At 41.1% G+C, this 14,262-nt stretch overlaps 1 protein-coding gene across 1 annotated transcript in view; it reads right to left on the reverse strand.

The window, feature by feature from the left end:
• Positions 1–9,867, reverse strand: part of KIZ (kizuna centrosomal protein) — an 87,118-nt gene extending 77,251 nt beyond the window's left edge. The window contains exons 1-2 of the mRNA XM_066625164.1: positions 9,698–9,867; positions 1,671–1,733 (exon numbers count right to left, since the gene is read on the reverse strand). Of these exons, the coding sequence (XP_066481261.1) occupies positions 1,671–1,733; positions 9,698–9,795 (161 nt within the window). The 5' untranslated portion in view covers positions 9,796–9,867. The remainder of the gene's footprint in view (positions 1–1,670; positions 1,734–9,697) is intronic.
• Positions 9,868–14,262: the final 4,395 nt, after the last annotated feature.

A 14,262-nucleotide genomic window follows, 5' to 3' on the forward strand; every position in this document is an offset into this window, starting at 1 on the left:
AATGGTTTCATGTCCCCAAAGGGCTCACAATCTTAAAAAATAAAATACAGAAGTGACACCAGCAACAGCCACTTCAAAAGATTGCATCCTGGGCTGAAGAGGGACACTTGCTCTCCCCCCTACTAAACATAAGAGGAGCACCACTTTAAAAGGTGCCTCTTTGCCCAGTTAGCAGGAGTGAATAGCGTGTTGCAGGACTATATATTTCTGTACATGGAATAACTGATTCCAAATATTCCTGATTTCACAGGCCTACAGTTTTTATTACCTTATTTATTACCTTATTTTGCAAAAGAACTAAAGAATAACAACAACAATAATTATTTAAAAATAAAATAAAGTACCTCCCAATGAAGAGTAAAACACAGAGGCAACGTTGATTTTACTGTTAATTACTGGACAATTATTTTCTGAAATAATTTCAGTTTTTGCAATATTTCAATTCAGGGTACGAAGAAATATTTACAAGATTTCCCCCAACTATCTGCCACAACTGATCACGTCTAACTCTCAGAGTTGAAAACATACTGTGATGTTAAGATTGACTGAATAACAATTTAAAAAATTGAAATACACTATGAAAAACCAACAGCGCTGTTGCATTCAAAACTCTGAATCATGTGTTGTAGATTTCTTCTGTCCAACATATTTCACCATTTAGTATCAAAATCTGAGAACAATACCACAATATTTATGGCATGGGTCAACCAACATGGTAATACAAGTACTGTAATAGTTCTCAATAAAATTTTAAAAATTTAAATATCACAGTGGAAAAGTTCTAAGTACTCAAAATTTCTGAAGTACATAATAAGTTAAATCAGTAGTTCCTAAACTGGTGGGTCACGACGCACCAAGGGATATGGAAAAAGGTCATTCCCCTTAAGGGGAGTGACCAAGAAATTGGCAGCAACATGATCCCCACAAGTACTGCTGTTGGGAAGGAAAGCTTTTTTAAAGTTACCTAGAGGTCGCTATGGTTCTCTGGAAGGTCTGGGGAGCATGCAACCCCTCTGCAGCCCTCTCTGCACCTCCAAAGTACTGTAAAAAGGGGAAAAAACAACTTCCGGTTTTGCAATGAAAACAGTAAGTTTTCTAGACCCTCCAGAGAGCCATAGCAACCCCTGGGTAAGTTAGAAAAAACCTTCCCAGCAGGAACACGATCATGGCAATTACGTTGCTGCCCCCCCCCACAAAGACTTACAGCAGTGGTTCTCACAGATTTAGCATAGGGACCCACTTTTTAGAATGAGAATCTGTCAGGACCCATCAGAAGTGATGTCATGACCGGATGTGACATCATCAAGCAGGAAAATTTTTAACAATCCTAGGCTGCAATCCTATCCACACTTACACAGGAGTAAGTCCCATTTACTGTCATTGTTAAAAGAACATACATAGTAGCTTGTTAAAAGTACACATCTAACATTTCCCCAAATGCAGTCACACAACATGGGAGCATCAAGTCTAATATATTAAAAATAAAATATTGAAATGAATGGGGACCCACCTGAAATTGGCTCGCGACACACCTAGTGAGTCCCGACCCACAGTGTGAGGAACACTGACTTACAGGATTCTCAAACACCAAATAGGACTTTGAGAACCCTTGTGTTAAATCATCAAAATTTGTTATTAAAACAAAACAAATGCTGCTTAAACAGACTTACACAGAGGTGTCAGATTCGCTGTACTCAAGCATTTTTCTTTCCAACATCATCCTTTTTGTTTCACTGAAAAAACACACAGAATTATCAAGTTACTATACAAGTGGAACACTATAAATTGCTTTAAAGAAGAGGTAAGCATTTTATCAAATTTCACGAGTTAGAAATTAAAATGGCCTTAATTTTCTGCTACCAAAGTCATACCTTTTTAAATCAAAACACTTTAGAATCTTATCTAGGCCAGAATCTTATCTAGGCTTATCTAGCCTGAGGTGCTGGTTAATTTTAATTCTTTTGCCTCTCACTGGGAAATACTGAACATAAGAACAGCCCCACTGGATCAGGCCATAGGCCCATCTAGTCCAGCTTCCTGTATCTCACAGTGGCCCACCAAATGCCCCAGGGAGCACACCAGATAACAAGAGACCTCATCCTGGTGCCCTCCCTTGCATCTGACATAGCCCATTTCTAAAATCAGGGGTTGCACATACACCTCATGGCTTGTAACCGGTAATGGATTTTTCCTCCAGAAACTTGTCCAATCCCCTTTTAAAGGCACCCAGGCCAGACGCCATCACCACATCCTGTGGTAAGGAGTTCCACAGACCAACCACACGATGAGTAAAGAAATATTTTCTTTTGTCTGTTCTAACTCTCCCAACACTCAATTTTAGCGAATGTCCCCTGGTTCTGGTGTTATGCGAGAGTGTAAAGAGCATCTCTCTATTCACTCTGTCCATCCCCTGCATAATTTTGTATGTCTCAATCATGTCCCCCCTCTGGGGACTGCTCCCTGTAAGCACTTGCAATGACATGGGGTCATCTTAGCATCTAGATACAGGTTCATGTGGGGAAAAGAGAAGAAATACTATCCTGCTACCTGTTAGAAAGACAGGGAACCAGACAAAATACACAAATGAACTTCAGCCATCCGACTATACACTATTGACATTGGGTCCCACCTGATTACATGTGCACTGTACTTAGGTTTAGAAATGCTAAACAGAGTAAGTGATCATCTCTTACACATCATAAATGCTCAGACCATGATAACTGATCAACAAAGGTCATTTCACACATCCTATTTATAGGATTTTTATGCCAACTTTCTCCCACACTGAAGGAGATTCAAGGAGGCATTATTATGCATGTTGGTTGCCACTATCATAATGGAGAAGGTTCTGTCCACTGGGCCTGTGCAACAACATTGTGCATACTAGGTTCCATTCCATCTAGAATCTTCTAAAACCGAGCACTAATAACCTCAATATGTTCATAAGGAACTTTCAAGAAGTGAGTCTATTTCTAGCCTGTGCACACACAGATGAAGGTGGCGTGTTGTATAATTAAAAAGAACATACAACCACAGTGGCTGTGGTGCCCTTCTTTGTTTGGTTTGTTCCTGGCAGCTTTGTTTGGCTTCAGTGCCTCATGGGACACTGAGTTTCAGTTTATGAGAATGGGCATGTCATCCATGCCCACAGAAAGAAGTCTGCACTGGGAGAGGAGGGACTTGCCTACTTGCCACCACACCCTGCTTTAAAACCCCAGTCAGCTTCCCAGTTTTGCCATCTTTCCCATGGGCCACTTATTTACTCCAATCCTCCTCCTCCTCCATTCAACATACCTGGTATTATCTATATTTATCCCCAATGTACCACTTCTATTTCAGCAGGTTATAGTGTGCTTAATTAGTAACTTCCTAGATGGCCCTGACTGACACCACAATCCTGGACATGCCTACTCAGAAGTAAGTCCCACTGACTTCAATGGAACTTACTCCCTGGTTAGTGTCTATAGGACTGAAGTCATTCATTTATCCACACTCACAGCCCCCAATATGCATCAGAATATTAATGCAGTAACAACCCTGGCAAAAATACATGGGAGTTGCTTAAACTGCAATGGTGATAATGTTGATTTGCCCACACATTTCTGCAAGGGCAGAGTGAAAAAAAGAAAGTGTGAACCAGCTTTGGCTTTCCAGAGAGACAGCTGCATTGATCTGCTGCTCAAACACAATAGAGTTATGGCACCTCAGAGAATAAATTTATTTTAACATATAGTTTTCCTGAACTGCAGGTTGAGTATCCTTAATCTGGAATTCTGAAATAAAGAATATTCCAAAATACAGAACATTTTTTAGCGCCAACATAACTTTTGTTTTTACTGTTTTCCTAAAGAAATAAAAATCACAAACTGCGTTGCATGCACAAACCTTGGTTCATGCACAAAATTATTTAAAATATTGTTTAAAATTATCTTCAGGCTATGTGCATAAGGGGTATATGACACATAAATGAATTATGTGCTAAAACCTGGGTCCCATCCTCAAGATCTCTCATTATGTATATGGAAGTATTTTGAAATTTGAAAAAATCCAATACCCAAAACACTTCTGGTCCCTCAGACTTCAGAGATGCCCAACCTGTATAGATTACCACAGCTTTGTCCTGTGAACTTGGAATAGTTGTAGATTGAAACTCAGTTTCTAGCCCAAGGTCTTCATGTGGCCTTGAGTAAGTCACCATTTCTCTACTCAGCTCCCCTTTTATAAAATGCACCCTGGTTCACTAAAAGGTCTACCCATTCATCATTCTATCCCTAATTTTGCCACAACTCTTGTCACTACTACTAATCCATCCCTTTCTTCTATCTCTCTAGAATTTCCTAGTCCCTGTCTCCATTTCACTGGAAAAAAAGCCACTGGTTCTCCACCTGCAATTTAAAGTAATAATCAGTACTCTATGACACTTCCATTAATAGCAACAACAGGTCATGAATGATAAGGTGGAGGATGGACCTGTTCTGTACCCAACATGGGTCTTGCCTTTGTTGTGCATGAGTTCCATGATCAGGTCTTCCAACCTCTTTCTTTAAAGCCTAAAAGTGTTCAAACATCATGCACCCCACTCTATTCTCCATTTGCTCTCTCTGATGAACATGCACACCCCAATAGCAAGCAAAAAAATATTCATGTGAAAAGTAAGATTTTTATAAGAGAAGAAAGGCCACGTTAGAACTGCCATGCATGGCTAATACAAAAAGTAAGGTGTTACCCTAACTGTTCTTCTGTACCTCCCCTGGTGTATTTTAGAGTTCAAATCCTGTTCAAAGTCTTTGATCTGTAACATGGCCCAAACAAACTAGTGATTACACCACTCCTCCCTGTAGATTTGCTATAAATTATGGATGCTTTCCTACAAATATTTTTGATAAGCACTTTTGATGGAAGCATTTTTTTCCCCCACATGTAATGTGTTTATTCACAAAGCGTTCCTCTAGTCTAGACAAATGAAAGTCAGAGCTTGAGGGTAGGACTCATCTCTGAAGGAGGACCAGTCACCCATGGCAGACCTAACACTGTATCATCAGACTGTCACACTTTCACAAAACCATACTTTTCACCTCACTACTTGTATTGTATTCCCCTTCCCCTTGCTAAGCTATGAACTCCAAACAGCATGGAATGAAAGAACACATGAAAGAACTTCCCCATTTATTGTAAGCAGAAAAGAGCAACAGAAGCATTACAACAAATAGAATTCACCAGAGTAGGACGCGTGCAGATATGAAGCAGACTTTCTTTTCATATATGTTTTAGCCAAGGTTTGTCTGTTTTGCAATACATCACCCAAACTGTAATGTCATTTGATTAAGTTTAGCAGCAAGGTAATTCCAGCAGTTTCCAAATCAGTGAGAAACATTTGATGTTTCACACAGAAGCTGCCAACCCATTTTACACTCTTGGGGAACAGCTGGAGACTGAGAAATCTAAAGAAGAAGACTCTTTTTGCTATATATATATATATATATATATATATATATATATATATATATATATATATATATATATATATGCGTGTGTGTGTGTGTGTGTATTTCATTCATTTCTCAAAAATAAATACAACAGCAAAAACAAAACAAGCATTTTACATACTTAGACAGGCAGCCCGATCATACGTGTCAGCATTGCTGAGATTTTGAATACAACTTCATTTAAAGGAGTATAAATACGAATGCTCAATTTAAAAGCATATTCCCTAATAAGAGCTGAAATTTAAAAGGATTGTTTGCTCCCAATACCATTCCAATCTTTAAGTGGACTGTCCAAATTCAATTCCCTATTCCAAACAGCTTTTAAACCAATATTAAACCCCAAGAAGGTAGAAATGGCACATGTCTTTGATGCTATCCCTACAATAGAACAGGGGATGCTGTCTCATCAGACTGAGTAATTAAAGAGCTTGTTTGGGAATCAAGATCATAAATGTGAACTGACCCAGCTAGAAGTTTTCAAACCACTGAACAGGTAAACTCTGTGATTCGGTCTTACATTTGCATACTGAACATTGTACAGTTATTCACAAACACTACCAGAAACAAGGCATGCATCAGTTGAATGATCTGTCTTCTGGAGACTACTGCACCTCACATGGCTCCTGCACAGTGAAAAAGATTTGAGTGATTTTGACAAAGGCCCCAATCCTATCCCCCACAGCAGCGCCAATGCAGCTGCACCAAAAATGTGCACACTGTAACCAGCAGTGGGAGATAATCCAAGGGCAAATGGGAAGTATAAAATATTTACAATTACTACTGCATAAGTCCTGGAGCCCACTATGGGTCTTCCAAGAAGACCTCTTTTGGTGGCATCTGACCGTGGAGAGAAAAAGGGCCAGAGAGGTTTGAAATGGGCAGGATAGGATCCAGCATGTGCCACTGCCACCAGATCCACTCCTTCCCATCCAGCGGCGAAGCTGTGGCACTGCCTCCTGTTGCAGAAGTGCTCATACTGACTGGATATCATACTACATTATCTCAAGTTTCCTGTGTATGTGACCTCTACCTTGTTCTCATGTTAAACGCTAACCTGACAACTCACAGAGACAGCCTGATTGTGCAGGGAATGGGGAAGCATTCTTAGTTGAGCGGTGTCATTGAGTTGTTTGTGCCTCAATTGATTGGTATGAACTGGTACCTTCTGCAGTTGGACAACTTGGGGACATTGCCATTGCACATCAACACTGTTCTTACTGAGTAGCAGAAAAATTGCCATGGACACTGGGTCAGTGTCCGTTGTTACATTTGTTTGTATTCCTGCAGCTATTACTGCGTTGTTGATTCTGCTGTTGGCCATGCATAACGTTGGGATTCATTCTACCAGCATCAGACCTGGAACAATGCCTACTGGCATAGTAGTGGCTTGTCTCAGCCTATCAGTCACAAAAAATACAGGCATACACAATTTTTAAACTGGTAGTGGATCTCTCTTGGCTCAAGAGAGACATTTCCATCTTCAAGTAATATGCAAGAAATTACATTATTACATTTCTTCAATGAAAGCATTTTAATTTGCCTTATGAGCATCCTACCTACTTTATCTCCCATTCATAGTGCCTATTTGACCCTGTTAATAAATTCAGTCAGAGTCAATATGCATTTACCATTTTCATAGTTATTGCAGTGACAGAATGAAGTGAATCTCTTTCGAGGTTATTTGCTATGCTTGTTTTCTAATTGATTTTTTAAAAAAATACCACCACATGGAAGACATTTCAGAACATTTTTTCACGCCATATTTATATGTTCAAATTTTCCTCCACCATACATCCAAGTGCTAGACATCTTGAGACAGACCAAGCTAACTGTAAAGATGTGCTAATGGAATTTGTCAGAATGGCTGTGTGGTGTGGCCCCAAAAGGCACTGGGAGATTCAAATTCATTAATGTCTTCCTGGAGAAGAAAGAGAGATGACTAAAATCAGGAGGAGCAATGTAACCACTTGGTCAGATCAGTAAAGCAGATGGACTTTCAAAAACTAACTACAGAGGGGCTTTCCTTATTGGCAGGTTCGGCATTCACAATGCAGAACCATCAGCTGAAAGATCTCAGAAGACCTCTTGGATGTGACTAGAAGTGTATTTCATAAGATGAAAAGTAAATGCACAAGGGTAATAGAGTCGCATATTCAAAATGCAAGTATGATTTTCTGGAGTCTCCAGAAAATCAGCATCAATATCCAAGTGACTGCAAACCTGGAATTTCAACAAGGCCTCCAGAAATGTCTAACATTATATTTTTGAAAAAGAAAAGTCTCCAGGAATATTTTCAGTCAGAGTTGGCAACCCTGAATGTAAGGGCTGCAGAACTTAAACAATTAAAAACTCAAACTTATCCAGGGTGGCTCATTACATTACAGTGATGAGATGCAGGATGGCATCTCCTGGAGTCACAGATGGGATCTCAACATCTGCAATAACTTTGTCAGTTCTCACCCTACAATATCAAATACCTAATAAATACAGTACAGGACATCATTTCTGTTTTACCTCAAAAAGTGGAACTTTGTTTTCTACAGTCTGTTATCTAGACAACAGCATTTAACTCATGTTTGTTATTTGATATTGTGTTAAAAAGAGGGTAATTGACTCCATTTTACAAGATTATAATTGTAGGTATTTGCTGATATTTGTATCAAATGCAGATTTCATTGAAAATGAAAAAGAGGGTTCATCTAGCTTTTATAAGTATTAGTAATAACAAACAGTTTCATAATTTTTAAAAGTCCATCCATCACCTAACAGGTCGCATCTAACTTGATCCTTTAAAAGTTATGCAGCCAAGATATACCAACTCGTCCACATCAAAATAGTATTGGTACTTTTTTCTCTGTAACTTTGTGAACTTTTTGTTGAAAAGCAGTATATAAATATTGTTGTTAATAATAACAACAACAACAACAATAAACATGAGTGCTAGCATGAGTTTCAGCCTCCTAGAATATGCCAAAACACAAAGTAGTCTGAATGCATACAAACATTTTTACAAGTAATACTGGGCAAACTGTAAACATACATATTAAAAGTTGCCTATACTTAAATTCTCATGTATCCGGAACCTGGATAAAGTTACACAATTTCTCAGTAGTATCAACCAGCACACCAGATAAATTTTTTGGGGGGGGAGAAAGTGTAGTGAATGAAGAGGATCACTGTATGTCCATATTTACAATAATGTGTCCATCAGAGCCACGGTCCAGTTCTGAACATAAAATTTGCCATACTGGATCCTTTAACCCATTTGTGCCCAGCCCACAGGTGTGCACATTTGATCCCTGCTGGGCAGAAATGGCTTAGTTAATCCAACCTCAAAACCTTCTCCCATCACTTGTCACCAGAATCAGAACAAACTGCCTCGGAGGAGAGAAGTTCCATCATGACCAATAGCCTCTGATAGACATGTGAATTTGCCTACACCTTTGCTAGAGAACACATGATAGATTGGGAGCCCTTTGGGGGCAGAGGACTATTTAGTTTACTTGTGTTGTTTTTTTTTCCTCTGTAAACCACTTTGTGAATTTGTTTTGTTGAAAAGTCATATAGATTCATATGATGATGATGAGGGTGATAATGATGAGTGGGCTGACTCATTCAAATGCAGGTGCCAAGATTGCGGGTGGCTTTTGTAGCTGGGGGGCCATATTTTTGCACCATGTGAAAGACGCCTTGCATGTTGCTGCCAAGCAGAGCATCAGAGAGAAACCCAAATTTCCTACACGCAAGAAGATTTTCACATGGCAGGCTTTTCAAAACATGCTCACCCCCCAAAGGCTAACATGGTACAGTCCTGCAAGTCCCCAAATCAGTCCACCGCTTCCTACTTCACGGGCTTCTCTCTGGAACCTGCAGACACGCTGCAGAGTGTGGTGGTGGCAGGTGCAGAACTGCCCAAGCGGACTGTTCCATTTCACATGCTGCGCGGGAGACACTTCCTGAGAGCTCTGTTCGGTCTGCTGCTACTCCTCCCTTCGTGGTGATTCCCCCCCCGCTGAGTGCTATTGCTTACCCTGCCCTAACTCGTCGCCTAGCAACGGGAATGACAAGCCCCGCCCCCAGAGATCGTCGCGTAGCAACGGGAAGCTCCGCCCCTAGAGGTACAGTTAAAAGGAGGGGAGAGAGGAAACCGTTAAGGCCAGCCCTACCATTTTCCCCGGAGGGGGGGACGCTCGGCAGCACCACCATCTCACCTGTCTCTGATCTGCACCTGAAGGCGACGGAGCTTCTCCACATAGTCTAAATCCCCATTGCCACCCCCGGCCGAGGAAGGGTTTGGGGCCCCGCACATCCTGCCGGTCAGCGAACGAGCGCGGCAGGCAGGCCAACCCACCCCTCCTTTATTTTTTCGGTGTTTACGCGACAGGATTCTTTCCCGACATGCACGGCGGCCACCTCTTTCCCCCCTCCCCCCGTAAGCCAATCACCGGCAAGGGGGCGTCACAGCCCCGCCCCCTCGTTCTGAACGTCGGGGTGTGGAAGCGGAGGAGGGGCGGGGCCTGGAAGGCGGCTGGAGGAGGCGTGCGTGGGGCTGCGCTGCAGCTCTGCGACCTTCTTTCTTCCTGAGTGGAATCAGCTGCGTTTTAAAGGACTTCCAGTTGGCTGCATTGCCTGGCAAGCAGGGGGTTCAGGCTGCCTGTTTACTCGGGAGTAAAGCCCACTGAGACCAGGAGTAGTCGCTTCCACTCCCCCAGCACGTGTGCAGAGGGCTGCTGTCTGAGGCTGCGCTCCGAGCCACACTTTCCTGGGAGTAAGCCCCATTGACTAGAATGGCACTTACTCCTGAGTAGACACGCCTGAGATTGGGCCCCAAGGCTTCAATCCTATCCACACTCCCTTGGGAGTAAGCCCCTTGAGCACACAGTGGGACTTACTCCTGAGTGCCTTGGATTGCACTGTAATTCATGTGAGGCTTTCCGCAGTGAAATTGTTACAAGAAGTGCTTCATTGATTCATTCAACAATTTTGCTGTTGGATGAGTCACAAAATTGCCCCCCCCCATTCCCAAAAATAAACAACAAAAACACTCCTTTGGGGGGCAAAAACACTTTTCTGGGCAAAAGGACATCTCAGTCAAATTCACAGACAAAACAAGCTGAAGTAGTAGGACTTGATTGCTAAATTGTTTTCACTGAGCACCTGGTGACATAACAAGATTTACCTCTCAGCTATTAAAGGTCCATGGGGAGTTCGTTTTTAAATTGTCCATTGAAAGAATAAGGTGTTATTAAGTACTTCACAATTAGCTTTGTCACTTGCCTAACTATAGCTAAAGGGCCAACTGCTAGAGCGCAATCCAATGCATATCTACTTAGAAATGTCCCATTGAGTTCAATGGAATTTGCTCCCAGTATAGGATTGCAACCTTATAGAACCACTATAAAATTCAAAATAGTCAACCAATTTAGAAACTGAGAAGCTTTCATTATTGAGCCTTATAAAAGGCATTTATGTTTGTTCTTGCAAAAAAAAACTACTACACATGTTAATGCACAAAAGCGAATAGGTCATTCCATATCTTTTGGGAATGCAAAAGAAGATTTTGACGCTTATTCCCATCATGGTAATTGATTGGATCTCAATATAGTTGAAGTTTAGAGCATTTGATATGGAAGCCTGTTTATAATTTTTATTACTAAATGCATCACAGCAAGTTCATGAAACATATTCTTGCAAGATTAGAAGGTGACAAAGATGTCTGCATCTCTCATGCTTGTTGCTAATATTTAGGTCCCTACTGTGCATGTCAAACAGAACAATTCTATGCATGTCTACATGGAAGTAAGTCCCATTGTATTCAGTGGGGCTCACACCCAGGAAAGTGTCTAGGATTGTAGCCTAAATGTTACTGAGGGACACATGGCTGCTACCGCCAACCATTGTCTCCCAAAGCTTCTGCATAATTTTTGTTAAAGAAACATATGATGTGATCTCATCATGTCTAACATTTCCTTGCCAGTTTGACTGCCACTTGCAAAGAAACACTTTATGTGGTGCCATTGCATCATGTTTCTTTTATCACGTTCAGAGAGGGAAGAAAAAGAACACAGGTCAACAGCATCCATATATCTTCTATAATGTGCAGTTAGGCCCTGATGCTCAGTATAAATGTCTGTGGAAGGGCAGGCATGGGAGAGTCTGGTGAAGGTACTAGAGCTCTGCAGAAACAAATGGATGATTCTGGGTTAGTGAGGCAGATTTTTAGTTTGGAGCATGAAAAAAGCTCTTGATGATGCAGCTGTTCCTCATAGAACTGGGAGTTTGTGGCAGGTCCTAGAAAATTACATGAAATTTAGATTGTTTTCATAAGCATTATTCTTTTGAAGCTTTATGCTGGAGCATCTGTGGTTGTTGGGTAGTAGTGGCGGTTCTGCAGTTAGCTTAATGTATTTCTTATTGGTTGCCAAAACTGCAGAATCAATTAGAAAGTGCTAGTACTGCAGCTTTCTGGAAGCATCTGGCCAACCATTGTTGGAAATAGGCTGCTGGACTATAGAAATTCTTGACAACCTCATAAAAGGCAATTCATATATTCTTAGTAGCATCCCGGCACTACTGGAAGATGAAAAGGTGTAGAATACCACTGTAGCCACTTTTCGTCTCTGAAATGGTTACTGCATATTATCAACTTGGCCAACATTACATACCTCTGATTCACAGAGTCAGCTGGTGTACTGAGTTACCCATCCAATATATGGTGTACTTCATAACCACACCCCAGCAGTAGGCTTGGTATAAGAAAATGAGAAAAAAAGCAACTCTTCTTCCCAAAATGTCTCTTCAGCTACTGATGGAAACAGAAGACCATGCCATAAACAGTGTCTAAGGTGATCCTAACAAATCAAAGGACACAGCATTATGCCCAAAGCAGGAGTGTTGCCATAGCACAGTATAGAAATACATGCATGACAACAATTGCCTTGCAAAAACACTTTGATCTGGCTCCAAACATAAATGTTTTTTGGATGGAAAAAATGTCTAATATGGCTGGGTTGTGCCTCTGTTGATTTTCTTATGTGTGTTTGCCTAGCCTTTGTGCAAATGGCATTCTGTGGCTCTTGCTGTCCTATCTCCTGGAGCAAAGTTCTATGGGCACTGAATGTTCCTGGGTGGAGCCCGTTCCAGTTCTTATAACACAACTATAGCAAAATGCCGTTTGCACAAAGACTGTGGATAAAAACTCACAAGACCATATACAGAGGTACAACTAAGCAGTTGTCGCCATAAAATCACAATGCAGAACTGCATAAGGGTGTAGGGTGTGTGTGTGAGTGAGAGGGAGAGCACCTCATGAGAAACCAAGAGAGGAGAACAACAATCTGGTCAAGCTTGGGGGAAGAGCAACTGTCCCTCTTCACTCCAGCATAGCATCTTTTCCAGTGGATGTTTGCTGGTGTCTCTTCTTTTATTTAAATTGTTAACTCTTTGGGAACAAGGAATTATTTATTTATTTTACTATGTAAACTGCTTTGTTGAAATTGGTACATTTTTATTAATAAAACATTCAAACTAGAATAGCCTTTTTCTTCACAGTAGAAAGCCCATTGATCTCATGGGAAAGATGGGGGATCCTGACTAGAGCCTACCAAGCTTCCCATTGAAGTCTTTACTATCTTGTCAATGTTGCTTTTAACATTTCTGTTTGCAGTTCTACCTGATCCATGTACCCATTCACAGAATTTCTTACTCCAAGCTCCCTGCTCAGTATTGTAGCAGTTTTCTCATGTTACTTGACTTTGTCCTGGAACAGACATTTCAGCTCCTAATTGTTTCTAAAAGGGAAATAAAAGGACCAGTCTAAGCAATATGGCAGAGTAAATAACTAGGTGCTTTGGTGTACAGATCTCATGATTTATTCCAAAATCCAGGATGGAATTCAGCAATAACAATGAAAACACATAATATTGACAATGTTGTTTGCCCAGACAACTGGAATACGTTATTAGTGTATACTTGATCATCTTTTTGGAGATAAACCATCTTAACCATGTATCAATACCCAATGTTATTCTCATGGGTAAAAATATATTACATTATTGCCTAGTGTGCCTTGAAATCATAATCAATAAGCATGTCTTGGAAAAGAGTATGTGGTATTCATTTCAGAGGGAACTGCACAGCAGAACCTCCCAATGGATTGTGCCTGATAGATAAATTGACACAGCAAATCTGCCCTCCTGACATGGTCACATAACCTTACCTTATGACTTTGAACAGAAAACAGATTTTTTTAAAAAAAGCAGGAGCAGTAAAGTGTGGGACTCAAGGCCATGCTTTGTGGTGGCAGCAAGTGAGGCAGAACTGCCCCACCTGAGTCCTTTGAAAAGCACCACCATTGCTGTCACCGTATGAGATGCGCAAGAACTCATAACCCACACGCTCTGAACAGTGGTTAGAGCATATGGGTTATGATTGCTAGTGAACTCACAGCCATGGCAGTTTTACTTTTTGAAGGATTCTGATGAGGTGGTTCTTCCTCACCTGCCACCCCTCATAACACATGTCCTGGTAGTGACAAAATACATACAAGAAGGGCAATCTAAATCTATATTTGCTGTGCCAAGACTTTAGGCTACAAGCCTAAATTCAATTACTGTACTAGAGAGTTAGGGGGCAATCCTAACCCCTTATGTCAGTGCTTTCCAGCACTGACTTAAGGGCAATGCAGCTCTGAGGTAAGGGAACAAACATTCCCTAACTTTGAGGTGGCCTCCATGAGTGACACCCAACTGCAGAATGCAGCACACATCCCATTGGC

The sequence above is a fragment of the Tiliqua scincoides genome, chromosome 4, assembly GCF_035046505.1.
Source record: "Tiliqua scincoides isolate rTilSci1 chromosome 4, rTilSci1.hap2, whole genome shotgun sequence".
Taxonomy (NCBI): Eukaryota; Metazoa; Chordata; class Lepidosauria; order Squamata; family Scincidae; genus Tiliqua; species Tiliqua scincoides.